Raw genomic sequence first — 26,467 nt, 5'->3', positions numbered from 1 at the left:
TTGCATGTCCTTTTTGAGCTAAAGCAGTAAGTAGTTAAATGGAGTTAGTTTTAGAGCTCTTCTCATCTTTAGAATAATGAAAACTTGCCCATATATTGTATAAGAGTAGAGTTACAGAGAAATTTAAGTTCCTTAAGCTTCTTCAGTAAACCCTTGAGGCATAGCTATCTAGATAAATTGTTGACTTTCCCAAGACAAATTAGTCACACCATCTTGATCTAAAGGGACACTATAGAAAGCAAAATGTGTATTTATAGTGGTAAAGTATGTAAAGTCGGGTAGCACTGAAGATAAAATAGTATCTGGGCTTACTACTGCAAAGAATTGGGGCTACGGTTATTTTATTTATTTGTCTTGAACAGATCTTTATCTTCACCCATTGAGTTTCTTGACTGGAAAACAACAATGTTCAAAGACTGGCATAAAGTGTGATTCATCCGTTCTCTTAGGTTTTGGACTATTCATTTTAATTCTTAACTTCTGGTTTTAGAGATATTATGTAAAGTTAGGTGGAGGTTTGCTGCTAATATCAGTAAGACATTTTGCCCACAAAGAGTGCCACTTCATAGAGATCTTAATTTGGTTTGATCATGTCAAAGGTACCAGTAGTCAATATTCAAATATAGCTGTAATCTGATTACAAATAGAAAAATCCTCAGAGATCTAAAAAAAAAAAATCAGGCAAGAATTTAATTTTGCAATTCTAGTTTACATACTAGATTTCGTTCTCCGATGCTAATGGGTGTGGTGACATAAAGGAGAAAATAATATGTCTCACTTGAGAATCCAAGGATAACAGTTGTAGGCTAAAACAGTAGGGAATATCTCTGGATTATTAGAGATATCCACTATCTGAGTAGTTCATTGACTCTGAAGAAGAGATTATGTGATGATGGCAGGATTGATGGTATGAGTAAAATGTTTGCAAGGTTTCTTTTATTTTTTATTTATTTTTTTTTCAACTTGAGTGAATTTATTAATAAGTTATAGTCTATAAGTCTTGAAAGTGATTGGATATGTGGGTGTGGAGGTAATAGTGAAGGAGGATGGTAAATTTCAAGTTTCTGATTGGACAACTGGAAATATCATGGGACCATTCACCAAGTCCAGGAATACATGAAAGGTGAAGAGTTGGAGATGGAGGGAGACGATGATGAGATCAGTTTTGGATGTGCTGAGTGTCAGATGCCTATAGAACATCTTAGTAAAAGGTGGCTAATGGCTGATTAGATACAAGATAGGTCTAATGCTGAGAAGAAGAGTCTAGACTGGTGATACAGATTGCATGTTGGTCTTTTACATTGATTGCAAGGTTTCTTTTAATATTTAGAGAAATTTCTCTTTGCAAGTTTGAGGATAAAATGGGAAGTTGGATACATGATTTTCCCTCAGAGCAGTATCATTGATTTGTCCACTTGATTTTTTCCCCCTTCATTTTCTTAGCTAGTTCAGGAGAGTTTTTTCCCCAGTGGCCTTTCCGATTATAATAAATATCTACAAGTGTCTTTACCAAAATGCTCACTCCTTCAGTGCTTGATGACTGAAGTGGGAACATTAAGCTGTTTTATCTATAAGACTTCCAGTTCATTTTGCTTTTGTTGTAAGGCTTTTTGAACAGCTGGATTTGGAGATCTAGTGATGGGGCTATTTCCCATTCTAGTTTTGGTTGCGCATTAAATCTCCTATTTCCAGATTTAAGGCTGTTCACAAAAAAGTGAGGAGAAAGCTAGAGGTCACATGTACTTCAGAATGTACTCCTCAACGAACTGTCCCTGAGGTCTTCAATAAATTCTTTCCTTGCTTGCGGGAGTGCTTTAGAGTGTAAATTATTTTCACAGAAAACTGGCCAACAGCCTCTGAAAGATTTTGTCCAACATCTACAGCTTGTCTAAACCTGTCTGGTTTCCTGTGCAGTTTGTGATTTCCTAAGCCATTCTTGGGATCTTCTCACTTTGCTTTTTCCATTCAATTTACTTTTTCATTTGAGAATATGAATCATTGGTACACATCTGGGAACTGGCAGTATTATTTTTAAAATTTAGCCTATAAAAATTAAAATATTTTTTTAATTTTAATTTTTTTTTTTTTTTTTTTTTTAGTAATCTCTATACCCAGTGTGGGGCCCAAACTCACGACCCCAAAGCTGAAGAGCTACTCAGATAGTGAATATCTCTAATAATCCAGAGATACTCCCTACTGTTTTAGCCTACAACTGTTACCCTTGGATTCTCAAGTGAGACATATTATTTTCTCCTGTAGGTCACCACTCCCATTAGCATTGGAGAAAGGAATCTAGTATGTAAACAGAAGTCACATGTTCTTCTGACTAAGCCGGCCAGGTGCCCCAATAATTAAAATATATTTTTTTTAAATGTTTTTTTAACATTTATTTATTTTTGAGACAGAGAGAGACAGCATGAACGGGGGAGGGTCAGAGAGAGAGGGAGACACAGAATCTGAAACAGGCTCCAGGCTCTGAGCAGTCAGCACAGAGCCCGACGCGGGGCTTGAACTCACATACCGCGAGATCGTGACCTGAGCCGAAGTCGGACGCTTAACCGACTGAGCCACCCAGGCGCCCCAATAATTAAAATATTTTAAAGTAATTGCTAACTTTAGAAAAAATAAAAAGCTGTGTTAGATAGAAATGTAATTATGGTATATTATATGGCTGAGCACTGAATAAAAATTGCACAGTCATGATAGTATAATTACTGAAAAGTGAAGTCACAATTTTTAGTAACTGTTGGAAGAATAGAGGGAGCAGATGTTAGGTAATGGTTGTACAAGAAAGCTAAACTCCTACCTATCATAATAGGAAGTCAGTAGATAAAATTTTTAAGTAGATAAATCAACACATATTTAGAAAAATGGAGTCAAATAACAGAAACATTTGAAGTGGTTCCCACTTTTAGATCTAATGGCTTTAAATTATGAGAATTATTCAATAACATAGAAAAAGAAAGTTTGAAGTCATCTTGAATCTAAAGGACAGAACACAACTTCTATCAAAAAAGGAGGGAGAGAAGGAAAAAAAAGAAATGGAATCATATATGTGTATTTTAAAAAAATGCCCTGTAGTAGTTTTGATTTTATAAAAAATTATTTTGGTGAATTTAAAGAATTATGTCGTCATGTGAACATTTGTGCCTAGATAATAAAATGGGTTTCTTTGGGAACTCTAAAGGATTATAGGCTAATTGTATACTATTAATTTTAATAACTTTTGATGAAAGGTATTTTCTTGAAGAAAGCTTTGGAGTCAGCCATGTTTAGAGTTGTTTAAACAATTTTAAATCAATGCGTTTTATCATGAAAAGCAACTGGAAGCAAAATTATTGTATGCTGATTCCATGACAGGTAAAAAATCATAGACTTGGATTAAAGTTGCATTTCAAGAGCATACAATAATACATACAATAAATATGTTTAACTTTTATTTAAATTGTGAATTCAATTAAAAGTTAAAACTTTCAGTTGCTCAAATTTATGTTTTAACTTTTCATAATTTTTAAAATAGGAAACTCTTCAGAATCAAAAGGAAACATTAGCAAAGCAACACAAAGAAGCAATGGCAGCTTTTAAAAAGCAGGTAAAGGATAGACAAACACCAGTTTCAAATATTTCATCTCCTGTGCTCCCATATGAATATTATGCTAAGTTGTTCTGCATACTCACTGAAGACAAAAGAGTACTAATGGAAGCAGGAAATAAAGTCATTTTGAATCACAACCGACAATAAAGAGTAATGTAGTTAGAAAGAGCTAGTTAAGGAAACAACTTAGAAAATTGTTTTCTTTGGAGATATGTTTTCATCTGTCCTAAGTAAATTAGGTTAGTTTTTGTGTGCTCTTCTTCTTTCTCTCCATTCTTCCCTTTCTCTTTGGTTAGAGTATCCTAGGATCTTACCTTTTTTGCTTTCTTCCTGTATCCAGGCCAGAAATAGAATGAGATGCACATAGAGCGATGTGAAAGATGAGCAGATGTGACTATTATGCACCGAAATCTCCATAAATACTATCAGCATCTAAGAAAGAGCAGAGAAAAATATATACATACATATGTACATACATACATATGTATGTATGTACGTATGTAAAAGATTTTTAAAAAATGAATAGCAACTCCTTCAGTTGTTTTGAGTTTTATAGCTCTACTACTTCAAATGTGCTCATGGAAAATATTCTCAGGAAGTGTTTTTCCTTATAGCCATTCTAGCATCACCATTTTCCCCCTTTTTCCTTCCCTCTCTTTTGTCTTTATTTAAGTGTGTGTGTGTTTAGAAAGAGAAATGCATAAAAAGAAATACATCCTGTATAAAGTAAGTCACTAGTTGACCAAAGTTATTTGTAATTCACACTGTAGTGTGGTTTTGTTTAAGCAGACGATAAACTTTCTTCCTTTTAGTCTGAGATGGCCTCACCAAAGTTATGGAAGTTTTATTTGAAGACTAAGCCAAATATACCACATAGTATTCTCTAGGAGAAGGCAAGTTTGTGTCTCTCTTACTTATCACAGGGGACTTTGGGCAAGATAAGAATATCCAGATATCTGAATGGTAGTTTAAAAGTGCTCTTGAGTTCTTTTTCTCCTATGTTTTTGTTTGTTTTTTCTCTTCTCCCCTACCTACCACTCTCCATTTCTTGATTCTTGAATGAGCACTGTAAGGGATATGGAAAATGAGATGGAGAAATTCCAAGGAAAATTGTATTTCTTGACAGTCTTGCCTGGTATCCTTGTGTTGCTTGGGATATTTAATTAGTTTTCTTTGTCATGTTGACTTTGGTTCCTCTGTTTTAGAATATCCCTATTTATTTATTAGGCTGCTACATGCATCTTTTAAAAAATTTCAGAAAATATGTCAATGCCAATTCAAATGATAGTCATTTCATAAAAGTGTGCCTTCAGAAAATGTTGCATGTCATTATTTATGAGTAGATGGCAAAATATGGAAACATCAAAGAAAAAAAACTTCTGGAAGGAAAAACTAAATTTTCAAGGGTGATTGATGTCTCTAATCAATTTGATTAAATTGTTCATTTCTTTTGGTGACTGGCTTTTTGCCGCCTTTTATATATTTCATTATTTTCTCATGTGTGAAAGTAGCACATTCACATTGTATTAAGTTCAAACAATATAGATGTGTAAAATATTTTTGTAGTCTCACTGACCAGTGTAAATCACTGTTAACTGTTTACTTACCTGTATTTTAATTTTTAAAATTGTTTATCAGTTGAAAATGAAGATGTGTGCCTTGGAAGAAGAAAAGGTACTTATTAATTTTTTAATAATTTAAACCATAGTTAAATGCATTCATTATTAGTTGTGCACCATAATGAAAAACATTAATAATAGACAAATGGAGAATGTTAATTCTTTGAAGTCTTAGAAACAGAAAGACCCAAGGAACTCATGTTACCTGTTAGTTTACAGTTGATAATACTGAAACCTAGCAAGATTAAAGAACTTGCTGAAGCTCCCATTTTAAAGTGGCAAAGTTGAGACTAGAACCCATATCTCTTCAGCCTCCGAATTAATGCTCTTTATGCTCTATTGCAGTGTTTCTGTTAACCATATTTTTAGTGCGTTATCAATGTAATTACCTATTTAAAAAAAATTAAAATGATTTTCATCTGGATGCAGACCAGATGCAACTGGAAAAGAAGATACCACCCTGAGCAATCCTAGAAACTCACCTGGCATTAAATATTTTCCCTACTTAATAGTTAATATATGTTTTTATTATATCAATGAACATACTATTTATAAACACCTTTTAAAAAATTCTCCTATATCTTTATAAGACAAATATACTTGTATGTATCTTATTAATTAGGATATATTTATTCTAGCTATATGAATTAAATAATTATATAGTGTCCATAAATTCTCAGGAATGCTCTACTGATAAAATGATTTGTTATGATTTTTCATTTCATGATATTTGTCATCTTGTGAAGGCCTTATGGTAATTTCGTGATATTTTGAAGTCATTAGAAATGTAAATTTTGGTGCAGATCCAGGTTTAAAGCCTGCGAGGTGTTAGTTTTAAAGTAGAGGTTTTGGTTCTTGAGCTTTTGTATTTTCCCCATTAATAATATTTCATTTACACTGGAAAATACTGAAATATAGGTTTTTTTTTTTACTTAAAGGGAAAATATCAACTTGCTACAGAAATAAAAGAGAAAGAAATAGAAGGATTAAAAGAAACATTAAAAGCATTACAGGTAAAGTAACTGAGCATTGCTTTAAAAAATAGTTTGGTATTTTAGCTTTGTATTAGTAAAATGTCCACTAAACATGTAAATTAGCAAAACAAAGCTGGTAAAAGTTCGTATACAACGGTAATTTTTTCCTGAAAGCCTTGAATTTCAAATTAGGATTTTTCCTCATCTTTTATTTTAAAAAGAAATATTAGGGGCACCTGGGTGGCTCATGGGTTGAGTGTCTAACTCTTGATTTCTGTTCAGGTCATGATCCCAGCCAGGGCTGTGGGATTGAGCCCATGTCAGGCTCCATGCAAAGTGTGGAGCCTGCTTAATATCTCTCTCTCTCTCTCTCTCTCTCTCTCTCTCTCTCTCTCTCTCTCTCTCTCTTTCTCTCTCTCTCTCTCTCTCTCTTTCTCTCTCTCTTTCTCTCTCTCTTTCTCTCTCTCTCTCTTTCTCTCTCTCTCTCTTTCTCTCTCTCTCCCCCCATCCCCAGTTGTGTTTGCTCTCTCTCTCTCAAATAAAAATGTAAAAAATGAAAAAGAAACATTAAAATAACTTCATTATTTCTTACTATAATATAATTAAATAGACGTGTGTTATTTTTAACACTCTGTAGATGAAAAAACCAAGTCAGGCCTATATATTAAAACTGATTATCTGTGGTCCTTAAAAGTTAAAATAAAATAGCATTAAGCAAGTCATCATTACTTTCTCAGTACTGTGCTTATTTTCTGCCAATACTGAGATGACAAAAACATCACATTTGCCTTTAGGTTGTTCACAGCCTCATACAGAATATAGATGATATCAACTGATGGTAATCAACTCATCAATTATCAACTAATGATGATTCATTAAATATATTTATTGAAGGTGTACAGTATGCCAAGCAGTGTTCTAAGCCCTGGAGATATAACAATGAATAAAAAGGGACAAAAATTTTGCTTTTATGGTTTCCATTCTAGGGGGGAAAGATAAGCAATAAAATGAGAGACAAGGAAAAACGAAGATTGTTGGGGGAGAAAATACCTGGTTTTGAAGTATCACCCTATAGGGCACTTGTACCCCAATGTTTATAGCAGCACTCTCAACAATAGACAAATTATGGAAAGAGCCTAAATGTCCATCAACTGATGAATGGATAAAGAAATTGTGGTTTATATACACAATGGAGTACTACGTGGCAATGAGAAAGAATGAAATATGGCCCTTTGTAGCAATGTGGATGGAACTGGAGAGTGTGATGCTAAGTGAAATAAGCCATACAGAGAAAGACAGATACCATATTGTTTCACTCTTATGTGGATCCTGAGAAACTTAACGGAAACCCATGGGGGAGGGGAAGGAAAAAAAAAAAAAAGAGGTTAGAGTGGAAGAGAGCCAAAGCACAAGAGACTCTTAAAAACTGAGAAAAAACTGAGGGTTGACGGGGGGTGGGAGGGAGGGGAGGGTGGGCGATGGGTATTGAGGAGGGAACCTTTTGGGATGAGCACTGGGTGTTGTATGGAAACCAATTTGACAATAAACTTCATATATTGGGAAAAAAAAGTATCACCTTATAGATAACATTAATTACAAAGAGTAAAATATGTTTTTATGATGGAAGGATCCTGATGGTCACTACCTTAATCAGGTAATTCACACCATAGTGTGGATTTGTTTAAACATATGATACACTTTCTTTCTTTAGTTGATTAAAGTAGGACAAAGTTTCCCTTTTCTTCACATTCTCACAAACCTTGTTATCTCTTGTCTTTCTGATCATGCCATTCTAATAGGTGTAAGGTGATACCTCATTGGGTTTGACCTTGTATTTCCCTGATGAGTAGTGATGTTGAGTACCTTTTCATATATGTGTTGGCCATTAGTCTTCTAGAAAAATCTTTCATGTCCTTAGCCTGTCTTTTAAATTGGTTTTGTTTTGTTGCTGGGGAGTGTACAAGCTCCTGATACATTTTGGATGTTAACCCCAGTCAGATACATGGTTTGCAAATGTTTCTCCCATTCTGTAGGTTGAGTTTTCAGTCTGTTGATTATTTCCTTTGATTGCAGAAGCTTTTTAGTTTCATGTAATTCCAGTAGTCTGTTTTTGCTTTTGTTGTTTGTGCTTTTGGTGTCATATTCAAAAAATCACTGCCGGGGCACCTGGGTGGCTCAGTCGGTTGGGCGTCCGACTTTGGCTCAGGTCATGATCTCGCGGTCCGTGAGTTCGAGCCCCGCATCAGGCTCTGGGCTGACAGCTCAGAGCCTGGAGCCTGTTTTGGATTCTGTGTCTCCCTCTCTCTCTGACCCTCCCCTGCTCATGCTCTGTCTCTCTCAGTCTCACAAATAAATAAATGTTAAAAAAAAAAAATTAAAAAAAAAATCACTGCCTAGACTAATGCCAAGAAGTTCTTCTCCTGTGGTTTTTCTTCTGGTAGTTTTATGGTTTCAGGTCTTATGTTTAAGTCTTTAATCCATTTTGAGTTGATTTTTGTATATAGTATGAAATTTTGTATATGATGCAAGATAAGGGTCTGATTTCATTTTTCTGCATGTGGATATCCAGTTTTTCTAGTACCATTTTTTGAGGAATATCTTTTCCCCATTATATTCTTGGTACCCTTGTTGAAGATCAGTTAGCTGTAGTTGCATGGATTTCTATTCTCTCTATTCTGATCCATTAACCAGTATGTGTGTTTTTGTAGCAGTATCATACTGTTTGGATTACTATAACTTTGAAATGGATTTTGAAATCAGGAAGCATGATGCCTCTAGCTTTGTTCATCTTGCTCAGGATTGCTTCAGCTATGATTTTCTGGTTTTAGGGCCTTTCGTGGTTTGTATGAATTTTAGGATTATTCTATGTCTGTAGAGATCAACATTGTGATTTTGATGGGGATTCCATTGAATTGGTAGATCATTTTGGGTAATAGGGACATTTTAAATATTAATTCTTCTATCCATGAACATAGGATGTTTTTCTTCTTACCTGTCTTTTTAAATTTCTTTCATCAATGTTTTATAATATTCAGTGTACAAACATTTTACTTCTTTGGTTAAATTTATTCCTGAAAAAATTTTTAATTACTGTGAATGAGATAGTTTTCTTAATTTCCTTTTTGGATAGTTTGTTGTTTGTGTTAGAAATATGGCTGATTTTTGTATGTTGATCTTGTGTCCTACAACTTTACTGTATTCATTTATTCTAAGAGTGTTTTTGTTGAGTCTTTAGGGTTTTCTACATATCTGATCATGTCATCTTCAAATGGATAATTTCACTTCTTTCTGATTTGGATGCCTTTTATTTCTTTTTCTTGTCTAATTGCTCTAGCTAGGACTTCAGCACTGTTTTGAATAGAAGTAGTAAGAGTGAGCATCCATGCCTTATACTGAATTGATTATGATGTTTACTGTGGACTTTTTGTAGGCCTTTATTGTGTTTAGGTGTTACCTTGTGTACCTATTTTATTGAGAGTTTTTATCATGGATGGGTGTTAAATTTTGTCAAATGCATTTTCTATATCATATTGAGATGAACATGTGGGTTTTTTTTGTTGTTGTTGTTAATGTGATATATCACATTGAATGATTTGCATATGCTGGACCATCTGGCAGCTCAGGGATAAATCCCACTTGGTCATGGTGTATGAAACTTTAACATGCTGTTATTTGGTTTGCTAGAATTTTATTGAAGATTTTTGCATCTGTGTTCATCAGTATATTGGCCTATATAGTTTTCTTTTCTTGTGTTGTCTTTGACTTTGTTATAAGAGTGATGTGGACCTCATAAAATGAGTTAGGAAGTATTCCCTCCTTTTCTGTATTTTGGAAGAACTTAAGGGTTGGTGTATTAATTCTTCAGATGTTTGGTAGAATTCATCCATGAAGCTATCTGGTTTGGGGATTTTCTTTCTTGGTAGATTTTTTTTTTTTTTTTTTTTTAATTTTTGGGACAGAGAGAGACAGAGCATGAACGGGGGAGGGTCAGAGAGAGAGGGAGACACAGAATCGGAAACAGGCTCCAGGCTCCGAGCCATCAGCCCAGAGCCTGACGCGGGGCTCGAACTCACGGACTGCGAGATCGTGACCTGGCTGAAGTCGGACGCTTAACTGACTGCGCCACCCAGGCGCCCCATCTTGGTAGATTTTTAATTACTGATTCAATTTCCTTCTTAGTTACCACTATATTTACGCTTTCTGTTTCCTCTTTCTTCAGTTTTGTTAGACTGTGTGTTTCTAAGAATTTATCCATTTCTTCTAGGTTATCCAGTTTGTTGATGTGTGGTTGTTTCTTTTTATTTATGAGTCATCCATTGTGATGTCTCCTTCCATTTCTGATTTTATTGATTTGGATCTCCTCTCTTTTTGTTTAATTTATCCTTCCAAAAGAATAACTCTTATTTTGGTGATTTTTTTTCTGATTGTTTTTCTATTTATTATTTATTTCTGTTCTAATATGTATTATTTTCTTTTGCTGGTTTTGGGGTTCTTGCTTTTTCTAGTTCTTTGAGATGTAAAATTAGATTGTTTATTTGAAATATTTCTTTTTTCAAGGTAGGCATTTATATTATAAAAACACCCATTAGTACTGCTTTTGCTGCATCCCATAAGTTTTGGTATGTTGTGTTATTGTTTTTGCATATCTTAAGATACTTTTAAATTCTTTTTTTTTTGACATGATTGTTCAAGAGTGTTTAGTTTCCACATAGTTGTGAATTTCCTGTTTGCTTACTGTTGTTGATTCTTGTTTCATTCCACTGTGGGTAGAAAAGATATTTGGTATGATTTTGATCTTCTTAAATTTGTTAAGACTTATTTTGTGACCCAACATGATCTATCCTGAGAATGTTTCATGTGTACTTGAGAAGAATGTATATTCTGCTGTAGGGTGAAAAGTTCTGTGTATATCTGTTAGGTCCATTTGACCCATAGTGAGGTTTAAGTCAACTGTTGCATGATAGATTTTCTGTCTGGATGTTCTGTACATTATTGTAAGTGAGGTAGTAAAGTCTCCTACTATTATTGTATTTCTGTCAATTTCTCCCTTCAGGTCTGTTGATATTTGCTTTATGTATTTAGGTGCTCTGATGCTGAGTGCATATATAATCGTTAAAGCTTCTTGTTGAATTGACTGACCATTTAGCATTATATAATGACCTTTTTTTGTCTCCAGAGACAGTTTTTGACTTAAAGTCTATTTTGTATGATATAAATATAGCCCACCCCTGCTTTATTTTTGGTTTCTGTCTGGTATTTCTTTCATCTCTGTACTGTCAGCTTATTTGTGTCCTTAAATCTAAAGTGAGTCTCTTGTAAGTAGTATAGTAGTCTCCCTTTATCTATGGAGGGTATGTTTCTAGACCCCCAGTGGAGTCCTGAAACCATGGAGAGTACTGAACCCTAAATATACTATGTTCTTTTTCTACACATAAATACCTATAATCAAGTAAATTAGGCACAGTAAGAGATTACCAAAAATAACTAATAATATAAAATAATTATAATAATATAAATGTTATGTGAATATGATTTCTTTCTTTCCCTTTTTTTTTCCTCTCTCAAAATGTCTTATTGTACTAAACTCACTTTTCTTGTGATGATGTGAGATGATAAAATGCCTATGGGATGAGATGAAGTGAGGTGAATGATGTGGGAATCAGTGACATAGTGTTGGGCTCCTATTAACCTTCTAATGACACATCAGAAGGGAATCGTCTGCTCCCAACTGCATTTGACTGTGGGTAATTGAAACCATGGGAAGTGAAATCACAGATAAGTGGGGACTGCCATATATCACTTGATCATGTTCATTTTTTGAAACCATTCAATCACTCTATGTCTTTTGGTTGGAGAGTTTAATCCATTGACATTTAAAGTAATTATTGCTAGGTGTAGAATTACTGATGTCATTTTATAAATTGTTTTCTGTCTGTTTTGTAGTTGTTTTGTGTATCTCTTCTTCTCGTCTTCCTTTGTTATGTGATGTTTCTGTAGTGATTTTGATTTTTTTCTCTTTATCTTTTGTCTATATATTGTAGGTTTTTATTCTTATGCTTATATGAAGACTTACATAAAATATTTTGTAGTTATAGTTGCTTTAAGTTGGTAACAACTTTAATTGCATACGAAAACACTACACTTTGACTACCCCTGAACTTTGTGTTCTTATAGGCCAGGGTTTGCTTCTTTTTATATTGTGTATTCATGAACAAATTTTAATTTTTGTAACTTTTATATAAGGGTTTTATAAGTACATATAATTTATGTACTAACATATCAGTCTTCAATTATTCTGTATTTGTCTATATGTTTACCTTTACAAATGAGAATTATTCTTCCATATGCTTTTGCATTGCTGCTTGGCATGTTTTTGTTTCAATCTGAAGAACTTCCTTAAATATTTTTTTTTATAAGGCAGGTCAAGTGGTAACTGATTCCTTATCTGTTTTGGAAAGACTTTATCTTTCCTTCAGTTTTTAAATGATAGTTTAAAAACTAGGTATAGTTTTCTTGCTAGGTATAATATTCTTGGTTGGCAGATTTTTCTTTTGGTACTTAGAATATATCCTCCCACTCTCTCCTAGCCTGTAAGGTTTCTGCCGAGAAGTCTATAGATAATCTTATTGGAGTTCCCTTAAATGTGACAAGTTGTTTTCTCTTGCTACTGTCAGAATTCTCTCTTTGACCTAGACAACGTGATTATAATGTGTCTTATTGTATTCTTCTTTGGGTTCATTGTATATAGTCCTCTGAGTCTCATGAATCGGGATCCATTTCCCTCCCAAGATTTGGGAAGTTTTCAGCCATTTTTTTTTTAATGTTCTTATTTATTTTTGAGACAGAGACAGAGCATGAACGGGGGAGGGTCAGAGAGAGGGAGACACAGAATCTGAAGCAGGCTCCAGGCTCTGAGCTGTCAGCACAGAGCCTGATGTGGGACTCGAGCTCACAGATCATGAGATCATGACCTGAGCCGAAGTCGGAAGCTCAACCAACAGCCACCCAGATGCCCCAGCCATTATTTCTTTATATAAGCTTTCTGCCCCTTTCTCTTTTCTCCTTCTGGGACTCCAGTAATGCTTATATTGATTCCTTTGATGCTGTTTTGTAAATTTTGTTGGCTTTCTTCACCCTCTTTCAATTGGTTTTCTTCTCTGATTGAATAATTTCAAATGATGTCTTCAAGTTCAGTGGTTCTTTCTTCTATTTGATTCAATGTGCCCTTGAAGCTCTCTGTTGCTTTTTTTTTTTTTTTTCATTTCATTAATTGCATTTTCCATCTCTACAATTTTTTTAGTTCTTTTAAAAATGATTTCTGGGGGCGCCTGGGTGGCTCAGTCGGTTGAGCGCCGACTTCGGCTCAGGTCACGATCTCGCGGTCCGTGAGTTCGAGCCCCGCATCGGGCCCCTGTGCTGACAGCTCAGAGCCCGGAGCCTGTTTCAGATTCTGTGTCCCCCTCTCTGACCCTCCCCCATTCATGCTCTGTCTCTCTCTGTCTCAAAAATGAATAAAAACGTTAAAAAAAAATTTTAAAAATAAAAATGATTTCTGTGTCTATTGAACTTCATTTTATACATATATTTTCCTGATTTTGTGGAATTTTCTATCTATAGATTTTAAGTAAATTATTTTTTCCTATTAATGACTTATTACATGATCCTGTGGTAAGACACTTTGTCTTTCTGAGCCTCAATTTTCCTTCAGGTAAAATGAAGAAATTGAAATATATCAGAATTTCTCAAATAAGTTCACTTCATGAACCAGTAGCATATCTACATTATTTGCTCTGGATGTCAGGAATAAGGAATTTTGGGAGAGGTATTCATTCATCCACCCAAAAGAGACATGAATAAGAGAACATAGATAGAAGGTGGTAAAAGTTGGGTTGGGAGTAATGACCTGTCACGTTTTCAGGTCTATAGCTCTATGATGTCATGTTATTTCACTAAATTTTAAACTTACTGAATTTTGTAAATTAGGATAGTAATTATTCCTACAGAACTGAGGGTATATTTAACACATAATGTATTATTTGTACTATTGGAAACACAATTTTATTAGGCCTTACCTAACCACAGTGACAAAAGGGAATTAAATTATAGTAGTGTGTACATTTATCCATAAGGATTTCTTAGACATTTGGGTACTTTTGTAGTTTGGAGAGTCATAAACTTACAGAGGTGTTGAAAATACAATACAAAGAACTTTTTTTTTTTTAATTATTTAAGAGTATTTTGCCAATCTAATACCCTTTTGCCCCCAAACCTGTAGTTTATCTGTCCTACAATCAAGGACATTCTTCTAAAAAACCCTAACAACATCATCAAAATCAGCAAGTTAACATTAACACATAACTATAATCTCTCAGGCCCCAGTAAGGTTTTACTAGTTGTCCTAATAATGTGTTTTATAGCAAAAAGATCTAGTTTAGAATCTTGTGTTGCATTTATTTGTCATACCTCTTTAATCTCTTCTATCTAGACTAGTTCCTCAGTCTTTGTGTGATTTTTATGACTTTGATACTCTTGAAGATTAAAGACCAGTTGTTTTGTAGAGTGTCCCTCCATTTGTGTTTATAATGATGTTTCCTCATGATTAGATCAGTTATATATCTTTGGTGGTAATATACAAAGAAATGTATTGTTCTTATAATTGAATCCTATCAGTTCATAATTTTAATTTCCCTATTGATGATGTTAACTTTGTTTATTTGTTTAAGGTAGTATCTGACAAATTTCTTCACTGGAAAGGTACTCTTTTCCTCTTTGTAATCAGTATTTCATAGGGAGGTACTTTGAAATTATGTAAATATTCTCTTTCTCACCAAACTTTTAATATATTCATTTATTTATATCAGTATAGACTCATAGTTTTTATTTTATTTAGTGGATTAAAATCTATGACTGTCATTTATTTCGTTGCTCAAATTACCCTTGATTTGGCTACTGGGAGTCTATAAAGCTGATTACTGAGTCTTTTGGGTATGCCTTCATTCTTTCAGCATTTTCCTGCTTTTAGATAAAAACAAATATGCCAGGATCATTTTATAATTTATCTGACCTCACACTGGAATGAGCCATTTTTCCATTTTCTATGTTGCTATGGTTCCTTTTAGTGGAAAATAATATGTAGAAGCAAAGAGCTGGGCACTATTACACTTGTTACTATTGATATGTCACTGCTTTCAGATTTTCTTGGTGGACAGAGATCTATGTATGTATTTACATACACACAGATATCATTTATATTTGTGTTTATAACTTATAATGTTTATTTCTCTAACAACCTAGGTATATAAAAAAACATGAATTCACATTATCTCTAATTTTAATACAAAACCACAAGGTTAATTTTCATTTATTTTCTCCCTGTATGTGTACATTTCTTTCCTCTTACAGTGAGAAATATGACATTCTTTATCCTTAACGTATTTACTTGTTCAATAAACTACCCTGTGTAAACCAGTTTACCGTTTTGCCGTGCCTTCCTTCCTAAATGAATGCCTTCTTTTCCCTACTTGGACTCTGACCCCTTGAGCTGGGTTGCCCTTTTTCAGTGTTGCCCTCCTCACCCTCCTCAGCTTCTTTTTAAATTTTATTTTATTTTCATTCCAGCTTAGTTAACATGAAGTGTTATATTAGTTTCAGGGGTATAATATTGTTATTCAACAATTCTGTACCTCACTCAGTGCTCTTTACAACAAGTGCACTTCTTAATCCCTATCCCCTTTTTTGCCCATCTCTCCCTGCCCCCCCCAGCCCCGCATTTCCTCTCTGATAACCATCAGTTCTCTGTAGTTAAGAGTCTGTTTCTTGGTTTCTTTCTCTCTCTGTCTCTCTCTCTTTTGCCTTTGCTTATTTGTTTTGTTTATTAAATTCCACATGATTGAAATCATATAGTATTTGTCTTCCTCTGACTGACTCATTTTGCTTAGCATTATACTCTAGCTCCATCCATGCCATTGCAAACGGCAAGATTTCATTTTTTTTTTATGGTTGAATTATATCCCACTTACACATATATACAACACTTGGGTTCCTTTCATATTTTGGCTATTATATGTATCCCTTTGAATTAGTGTTTTTGTATTTTTTGGGTAAATACCTAGTAGTGTGATTGCTGGATCACATAGTAGTTCTGTTTTTAACTTTTGAGGAACCTCCATACTATTTTCCACAGTGACCGCACCAGTTTGCATTCCCACCAATAGCGCATGAGTGTTCCTTTTTCGTCACATCCTCACCAGCGCTTGGTGTCTTGTGTTTTTGATTTTAGCCATTCTGACAGGTGTGAGTTGATATCTCATTGTAATTTTGATTTGCATTTTCCTTATGATGAGTGATGGTGAGCATCTTTTCACGTGTCTGTTGGCCATCTAAATATCCTCCTTGGAGAAATGTCTGTTCATGTCTTCTGCCCATTTTTAAATTGGATTATTTGGTTTTTGGGTGTTTTATAAGTTCTTTTTATGTTTTGGATACTCACCCTTTATCAGATGTGTCATTTGCAAATATCTTCTCCCATTCTGTAGGTTGCCTTTTAGTTTTGTTGATTGTTTCCTTTGCTGTGCGGAATCTTTTTATTTTGATGTAGTTCTAACAGTTTGTTTTTGCTTTTGTTTCACTTGTCTCAGGAGACATATCTAGAAAAATGTTGCTATAGCTGATGTCAGAGACATTACTGCCTGTGGTCTCTTCTAGGATTTTTATGGCTTTAGGTCTCACATTTAAGTCTTTAATCCATTTTGAGTTTATTTTTGTATATTGGTGTAAGAAAGTGGTCCAGTTTTCTCAACACTGTTTGTTGAGGAGACTGTCCTTTTTCCATTGGTTATTCTTTCCTGCTTTGTTGAAGATTAATTGACCATGTAATTGTGGGTTTATTTCTGGGTTTTCTGTTTTGTTTTTCTGATGTATGTGTCTGTTTTTATGCCAGTACCATACTGCTTTGATTACTACAGCTGTGTAATATAACTTGAAGTCCAGAATTGTGATACTCCCAGCTTTGCTCTTCTTTTTCAAAATTGCTTTGGCTATCAGGGTCTTTTGTGGTTCAATATAAATTTTAGAATTGTTCTACCTCTGTGAAAAATGATGATGTTATTTTGATAGGGTGGCATTAAATGTGTAGGTTGCTTTGGGTAGTATAGGCATTTTAACAATATTTGTTTTTCCAATTCATAATCGTGGAATGTCTTTCTGTTTATTTGTGTCATCTTGAATTCACTTATCAGTTCTAGTAGTTTTTTGGCGGAGTGTTTTGGGTTTTCTTTTATTTCTTTTTTTTTCTTCAGTAATCTCTGCACCCAACATGGGGCTCGAACTTGTGACCCCGAGATCAAGAGTCACATGGTCTTTGGACTGAGCCAGCCAGGTGCCTTTAGGGCTTTCTGTATATAGTATCATGTCATCTACAAATAGTACCCTACTCAGCTTCTGATTCCTCACAATAGATTTCCCTCAGTTGGGATTGTCTTCCCCATTCAGGCCTGATACCGTGTTCTGGAATGGTGCTACTACGACCTGTTCACCCCTTTCCCATGGATACCTTGCCCTACTCTACCCCCATTGACTTAGGACTGAATTGTTCAGGAAAAGGGAAAAGGTTAAATACTTTTTAACATAGTTTTGAGGGACTTTATTCCCAAGTAACATAAAGCCAGTTAATGGAAAATTAATGGGAAAATAAGGTGTGCTGTAAAGAAAGGTACTTTACAGTCAGTTTTTCATGATATTTTCTATAAAGTAAGGGATAACTATAATAGCAAAACATTTGTACTCTGTCTTTGAAATTGGCTTCTGTAGTTAATAATTAGTGTCAGTATAGTTCCTGTATTAGAAAGGTGTCTGTATCTGATACTATAATCCAGTTCAGTGTAATTTAAAAAAAAAAACTATTTTTAATGTTTATTTATTCTTGAGAGAGAGAGAGAGAGACAGAGCACAAGCGGGGGAAGGGCAGAGAGAGGGAGACACAGAATCTGAAGCAGGCTCCAGGCTCTGAGCTGTCAGCACAGACAGAGCCTGATGCGGGGCTCGAACTCGCAAACCGTGAGATCATGACCTGGGCTGAGGTTGGATGCTTAACTGGCTGAGCCACCCAGGCGCCCCCAATTCAGTGTAATTTTAACATGAAAAAAATCATATATATATATGTAGCCTGCATAAAAAGATTTCATGTCAGCCTAATTATATTGCTTTCAAATTCTACTTATGTTTTATTGGAACACAACTATGTGGTAGCTTTTTAAGGTGGAAAGTGCTCTAGAGATGTTGATAAAATAGAGCTATGAATCATGATTCAGAAAGAATTAATGTTTGAAGAATAGTGACCAGAAAGAATTTTGTAAATTTGCTCTAGATGTATGGCTTTTATCTTTAGCAGATGGTAGCTGTGTTAGGGTTCTTCAGTGAAACAGAGCCAATAGCATATATATATTGGGAGAAATTTATTATGAGGAATTGAGTCACCCAATTATGGAAGCAGAGAAGTGCGATAGTCTAATGATTCCATTGCTTCAAATGCTGATCTCATCCAGAAACACCCTCACAGATACACTCAGAAATAGTCTTTTGTTTCAGTTAAGTTGCCATATAAAATTATCACATTAGCAGATATGAAATTCAGGGTTAGAGTGAAAGTGTTTCTCTCTTATCTTTCCAGATGACTTCTATCCTTTTACTTTTCTTTTGTTGGAATGCCTTAAAAAATACTCTGATCTCATCCCATCTCATGTCTTTCAAATGGGACGTATGTTCAAGACTTTCAAATATGTATCTCCAGCCTAGATTGACATGAAACATTGTATGTTCAAAATCATAAACATGATTTTTTTGTTTTAGAAAATATTCCCCTACCAGGGTGCCTGGGTGGCTCAGTCAGTTAAGCATCCAGCTTCGGCTCAGGTCATGATCTCCCTGTCTGTGAGTTCAAGCCCCATATCAGGTTCTGTGCTGACAGCTCAGAGCCTGGAGCCTGCTTTGGATTTTGTGTCTCCTCTCCCTCTGCCCCTCCCCTGCTCGCATTCTCTCTCTATCAAAAATAAACATTTAAAAATAAATAAATGATAGAAAATATTCCACTCCTAAAAACTAACTTCTTTTTCTTTTATTTCCTTAGTAATTATGTCTCCTTTTTTTTTAATTTTTTTTTTTTTTTTTTTTTTTACTTTTTATTTTTGAGAGAGACAGAGACAGAATATGAGTGGGTTAGGGGCAGAGAGAGAGGGAGACACAGAATCCGAAGTGGGCTACAGGCTCCAAGCTGTCAGCACAGAAGCCGACTCAGGGCTTGAACTCACGAGCTGTGAGATCATAACCTGAGCCGAAGTTGGATGCTCAACCGACTGAGCCAGCCAGGCGCCCCTTATGACTCCTTTTTTTTCCTGTTGCAGATTTGTCAACATTTCCCTCAGATTATATTCAGTTCTGGCAACGTCTTACTACATCCATTATTAAAACCCTAGTCCTCTTTCATTATCTTCTTTCATCTGGATTATCACAGTGGCTTATTAACTGGTTTTCCTGCTTCCACTTTTGTTCCGTGTTAGTGTTAACACTCAGACTGATCCTTTAAAAAAGTAAGTCAGGCTATGTTATACTTGTGCTTAGAACTTTTCAATGTCTTCCTGTCTCATTTAATATAAAAACCTAAGTCTATATCCTGCATTACAAGACCTACAATGAATTGGCCCTCTCCCCACTCCTACTTTTCTCTGAACTCCTCTATTGCTGTTCTTCTCTTTGCTTATTCACTTCCAGCCACACTTTCTTGTGGTTTGAACACACCAGATGTTTTCCCCACCTTAGGGCCTTTGCACTTGCCGAAATACTCTTCCTCATTCCTGTCCAATCTGGACTCAAAAGATGTCAACCTAGAAAGAATTTTCTTGCGTATCTCATGTAATCTCTTTCCTTGATTTATTATTTTTCTTTACTGCTTATCAATATTTAATAGACCTTATATTTTAACTTATTGCTTATTTTCTACAATATCCAGAATTTAAGCTGGATGAGATTTTTTTGGGGGGTTCAATATTATACCCCCTGTGTGTACATTAATTATTTACTTATAGTATGCATTCAATATTTGTTGAAGAAATAAATCACACATAACCTCTTCCAAAAAAAAAAAGAAATAAAATTATCAGCTTATTCAAGGCAGCATGCTAAAAAATTGATTTCATAGGAAATGTGAAGTAATTTATTTTTGCTTAAAATTTAACAAATATAAACAGTTTAAGAAAATGAGTACTCATACACAGCTGGTTGGAATTTAGCTTGGTCAGACATTCTAGAGGACTATGTAAGAACTGTTAAAAGTCTATAAAAAGGAACAAATATTAGGAATTCTGCTTATTGGAATTTATTGTGCTAAAATACGTAACTACAGTTCTTAGTACAAGCATGTTTATCTTATAGTAGTGTCATAAAACTGTAAACTGGGTAAACCTACAAAAATGAGAGTGATTTGGTAAAGTGGAATACTATGTAACCATTAAAAAGTTGTGTTGTAGATTAACTCATCATAGAAAGGTGTTTGTTATATATTAGGAAAAAATGGGCTACAAAATAGTTCATATATTGTTATTCCACTCCCCACTCACCCTCTTTTAAGGTGTAAATGCATAGCAAAATAACTGAAGTATCAAAGTATTAATGATTGTTATTTCTGGTTTCTGAGATGATTTTTTTTAAAACAGCTTTTTCCCTATGCTTTTCCATTTTATCAGATTTTCAACAAAGATCTGATACTAAAAAGGAAACTCTCCTAGAAATGCTGTTGCTATCCTGCTTGCTTTATTTTTCTTCAGAGTTGTCACTCTCTAACTTCTGTACTTTTTACTTATATTTTATTGACTATCTCACCATTACCCCCACTAGACAAATTCTAAAGGGTAGGGACTTTGTCTTGTTCAGTGCTATATCCCAGAGTGCTAGGAAAGTGGCTTGTATATAGTAAGTGCTCCATAAATATGTGTTGAATAATTAATGAATGTATTGGTTTTGTTTTAAGGAAGAAAGCTGTGGTAAATATCATCTTGAAAAAAATGTCGTAACAAAAAAATACTGCATGGGAAATGAACACCACATTTTATAGCATAGAGTTTTATTTATTTTATTTGTTTAAAGTTTACTTATTTATTTTGAGAGAGAGAGAGTGATGTATGAGTGGGGGAGGGACAGAGGGAGAGAGAGAATTCCAAGCAGGCTCTGCACTGTCAGTGTAGAGCCTGTCATGGGGCTTGATCTCACCAACTGTGAGATCATGACCTAAGCCAAAATCAAGAGTCAGACACTTAACTGACTGAGCCACCTAGGCACCCAATGGCATACAATTTTAATTTCAGGCAGAATTTAAAATAGATAAAGATTTATAATGAATTTTCTCTTTGTTTTTTCAAGGTTTCTAAATATTCTTTACAGAAGAAAGTAAGTGAAATGGTAAGGAAATTATAGAATATACACCCACTCTCCAGATTAGCACATCATATGTGTTGTATTTTTGTCAATATAAATGTGGCATTTATAGTAAAAAAAAGTATTTGCAATTGGATATTAATATCCCATTTAAAGAACTGAATTACAATTTCAAATATAGCTTAAATTAATGTATTTCACAAATTTATTTCCAGATTACATAAATTGTTTATATATTATAAAATAAATTTAACCCAGTCCCAGATTACTGATAGAGGTCTTATTTCAATATCAAACAACAAGGAAATAAGAATAACAAAACCTCTTATTTTATTATTTTTTCTAGATATTTATACAAACATAATTATTAACGATTGCCTGAAAAAATAATATGACGTAACATTTGAATACAACACTTGGGCTATGGTACTCATTCTTTACTCTTCAACAAGTGTTTTTCACATATTTCTCTTCTATATATTAAAAATTCATATTTGTATTTTTACAGCATAGTATTTTATGAAATATTTAGTTGATACTCTCTCTATCCCTCTTTGATTCAGAAGGACTTTTTTCTTGTATTTTTGATTAAGCAAAATTCTCCCATATCCACTGAAATCTTCTGAGGGCTTTTGGGTAGGCTTATGCTATTTCAGTTGTCATCTTTGGAGCAGACTGTAAGGCAAGTAAAGTAATTTTTGAGTAAGGTTTATATATTATATATATGAGAAGTAAGAAATGAGATATCACTCCTTATTAAATACAGAAAAATAAAGTAACTGTTTTGCTTCTTGAAAATGTTTTTGGTGTGTTAGAAAATTAAAAAAAAAGCATAGAAAGATTGCTAAGCTTGATTGAATAAAAGATGTGAAAATTCTGTCGCTGTTCAACTGGAAAGAATAAAGATAATATTGTCAGACTATTTTAAACTATGATTTTAATTAAGAAGCTGAAAAACTAGATTCCAGTTTAGCTTTAAGTACCATGACATTTGTACTGAAAGTCATCTTCAACGCTACAGTGGTTTTACACAAAATATAGTGAAATTGAATAATGTGCACTCTGACCTGGGAGATAAGGCTACAAGTTAAAGATCAAAGGCAACATAAAATGTATTTATTTTATTCCACTTGAAAATTTCATCAGATACTTATAGTCTTAGAAAAAATGGAAACAAGTTTTTAGTAATTTCTGAGTATTTTGTGAATATGAATGACAACCTCTTAAGAACCTTTTAAAATGATATTTGAGTTATAGTTATAATGTTATTTTCTAACAGTTCAAAGCATTAAAAAATTTTGCATTAAAGTAATTTTATATATTGATACATACATTTAATATTTTATGTCCATTCTGGCAGAGTATTAAATGTATTTTAGATAATTGATTAAAGAGTTTAAAATAATCTTTTTTTATAAGCATTCTTACATTATTCTTTTTACATTATTTTTATATGATTCAGATGACCTGTATTCAAAGTACTGTATTCGGTAATTAACTTAATCTTATTTTATTCAAATCATTTTTCTTTTATGTAACTTAACTCTGTGGTAATTTCTTTTAGGAATTCAATAAGTTGATTTGTGTATAGGTGGTAGAGGTGGTGATATGTCTCTAGATAAATTAACACAATTATGAATTGAAAGATTTACCTATCTCTACAAGTACCCTAGCCTTCTGTGGAGCAAGTGATCACATTGATCATTATGAATAGAAAGAATGCAACAAAAAATAATAAAAGTAAACTGTAGAACATCAAATTAACTGTTATTGTAATTTGATCATTGGTGAAAATCTTTCCAGTTGTGTTCTTATCGTTAGGTGACTATGTTGTATAACGAGTAGCTAATAGGACTTAGTAAATGAAGTAAGAACTTACCTAGCTGGCTCTTATTTATGTTTTATTTTTTTGTGTATTGCTTTCCTTTAAAGAAAAGACTTATAAGAAAGATTTCTTTTTCTTTATTAAATTATAGTTTACATACTGAAGGTTTCATATGATTTAAAATTACTACATTTTTTTCTTTCATAGTAGAATGTTTTTAGAATGAAGACTTATCTGGAAAAATTATAAATATTATGTATATCTGTACACACAAAGTATTATTGTAACTTTAAGTTAGTTTTTTTTTTCATGTTTATTTATTTTTGAGAGAGAGAGAGAGAGAGAGCATGAGCAGGGGAGGGACAGAGAGAGGAGACACAGAATCCGAAGCAGGCTCCAAGCTCTGAGCTGTCAGCACAGAGCCCGATGCGGCGCTTGAACTCACAAACTGTGATATCGTGACCTGAGCTGAAGTCAGACGCTCAACTGACTGAGCCACCCAGGCACCCCTAAGTTAGCTTTTTAAAGTAGTATATACCTTCTCTTTGTGACTAAAAAAGGTAAAAATATCTTTTAAAATGTTTAAAAAATGAGTTTTATAACCCCAAATTGATTTATTTTGGGTTCATATTGAAGAAATTGAAAGGTAAGTTGCAAAATAGTTTTGAAGAATGTATGAAGTTTATTTTTGTGTTTTTATCTTTTTCCCTAAAATTAACTTAAAGTTAATTATTTTAAGGGAAATTGTTTTTATAAAGGTTTTCAAGTTGGTCTTCATAAGGAAATAAGAAAGGGGGAAAATGAGCAATTATGCTTTTAATTAGTAAATATAGTTGTAAAAAGTTGTAATTAGTAAAGACAGTTGTATAAATACTATTTTTTAATTATTCCTATTTTAAATGTCTTGAGGCTTCAAAGTAATCTTTTAGACCACACACGCACACATGCTCTTAATTATGCAGGAGCTGTCTTTTTTTCCTCTAATCTTGATATTCATAGATTAAGTTTGTTAAAATTTAAGTTTGTATTTGGAAAGCAATGAATCCTAACATTTTCTTAGGGACACAGTCCTTGCATTTAGTAGTAAAATTGTGTTAAAGAAGAAAATAGCTTGAATCAATTCACAGAGTTAAAAAAAAACCCAAAAAACAAAAACAGTATGTTCTTAACTATTTCTTAATCCTCTCAATAAAATTATCTTTATTTATTATATCATGTGTAATATTAAAGTTTTTTTTTAATTTTTTTTTTTTAATGCTTATTTATTTTTGAGACAGAGAGAGACAGAGCATGAACAGGGGAGGGTCAGAGAGAGAGGGAGACACAGAATCTGAAACAGGCTTCAGGTTCTGAGCTGTCAGCACAGAGCCCGACACGGGGCTTGAACTCACAAACCGCAAGATCATGACCTCAGCCGAAGTTGGATGCTTAACCGACTGAGCCACCCAGGCGCCCCTAAAGTTTTAATAATAAGACTATAAAGTTATTTATATTAGTCTTTAAACAGAGTAATTCTATTCTTGGGTTTCTCATGCAAGTGTCACCAATCTGTTTTTGTTGTTGCTTCCCAAAGAATTTAAGCTATTTGCTGGCATGCAATCAGTGACAAACTTGACAACTGGTTTCTTCATCTGATTATCAAAACTAAATCAGAGCAGCCAACTAGGTTCATATGAACAGTCCCATATGGGCCTGTGTGGGCTAATGAGCTGTAGGTGCTCATGTAATTTGAAAGTCTTTATAGTATTTATCACAGCAACTGAATAGGCTAATATATTTGGAAATTACGTCATGCAAACAAATGAAACTGCATTTTACTTGAATTGACTTTGGCTTCAAGCAAAGGATGTTGGATTAGAGTATATCACAAATTATTTTATGTAGAGAAAACCTATGAAATCACTTTAATCTTTGCTCTAGTTTTAGTTATCAGGATTGTTAATCTTTGCAGGCATTGACAGCCTATTATGACTTTTTAACTGAAAGATTGAGGAAACCTATATTATGTAGTGGACAGTAGTCATAAAGGCTATATAAAAATAGATCTAAACTGAAAAATTGAAAAATTCCTGGTCAACAATGCTATGAAACTAAAAGTCAACCACAAGAAAAAAATCTGGAAAGACACAAATACATGGAGGTTAAATACCATGATACTAAACAATTAATGGGTCAATAAGAAATTAAAAAGTACATGGAAACAAATGAAAATGAAAATACAATGGTCAGAAACCTTTTGGATGCAGCAAAAGCAGTTCCAAGAGGGAAGTTTATAGCAATACAGGACTACCTCAAGAAACAAAAATCTCAAACAACCTAACTTCATACCTAAAGAAGCTAGAAAAAGAACAAACAAAACCTGAAACCAGCAGAATGAAGGAAATAATAAATTTTAGAACAGAAATAAATGATCTAGAAACTAAAAACAAACAAAAAACAATAAAACAGATCAATGAAATCAGAAACTGGTTCTGTGAAAAGAATCAATAAAATTGATAGACCTCTAGCTAGACCTATCAAGAAAAAAAGAGAAAGGACTCATAAAACCACAAATGAGATGAGAAGTGACAACCAACACCGCAGAAATACAATTAGATATTATGAAAAGCTATGTGCCACCCTAGAAGAAATGGACAAATTCATAGAAACATATAAACTACCAAAACATTTAAATCAGAAATAGAAAATTTGAATAGATTAATAACCAGCAAATGAATTGAATAAGTAATTAAACTCTGAACAAACAAAAGTCCAGCACTAGATGGCTTCACAGGTGAATTCTACCAAATATTTAGAGAAAAGTTAATACCTATTTTCAAACTATTTCAGAAAATAGAAAAGGAAGGAATACTTTCAGATTCATTCTATGAAGCCAGCCTTATTCTGATACCAAAACCAGATAAAGACACCACAAAAAAAGATGACTACAGGTCAATATCCCTCATGAACACAGATGCAAAAATCAATGAAATATTAGCAAACTGAATTCAACAATACATTAAAAAAAATCATTCACCATGATCAAGTGGGA

General features: G+C 33.7%; 1 protein-coding gene across 2 annotated transcripts in view; it reads left to right on the top strand.

The window, feature by feature from the left end:
• CCDC73 (coiled-coil domain containing 73) overlaps positions 1 to 26,467 on the top strand; it is a 157,352-nt gene that overhangs the window by 68,940 nt on the left and 61,945 nt on the right. For both annotated transcript variants that reach the window (XM_007082027.3, XM_042957947.1), the window contains exons 4-7: positions 3,521 to 3,592; positions 5,234 to 5,269; positions 6,153 to 6,227; positions 21,597 to 21,635. In XM_007082027.3, the coding sequence (XP_007082089.2) occupies positions 3,521 to 3,592; positions 5,234 to 5,269; positions 6,153 to 6,227; positions 21,597 to 21,635 (222 nt within the window). The remainder of the gene's footprint in view (positions 1 to 3,520; positions 3,593 to 5,233; positions 5,270 to 6,152; positions 6,228 to 21,596; positions 21,636 to 26,467) is intronic.

This window comes from Panthera tigris, chromosome D1 (genome assembly GCF_018350195.1).
Source record: "Panthera tigris isolate Pti1 chromosome D1, P.tigris_Pti1_mat1.1, whole genome shotgun sequence".
NCBI classification, from domain to species: Eukaryota; Metazoa; Chordata; class Mammalia; order Carnivora; family Felidae; genus Panthera; species Panthera tigris.
Note: the sequence above shows the minus strand (reverse complement) of the source record. Positions and strands in the feature narration are given on the sequence as shown.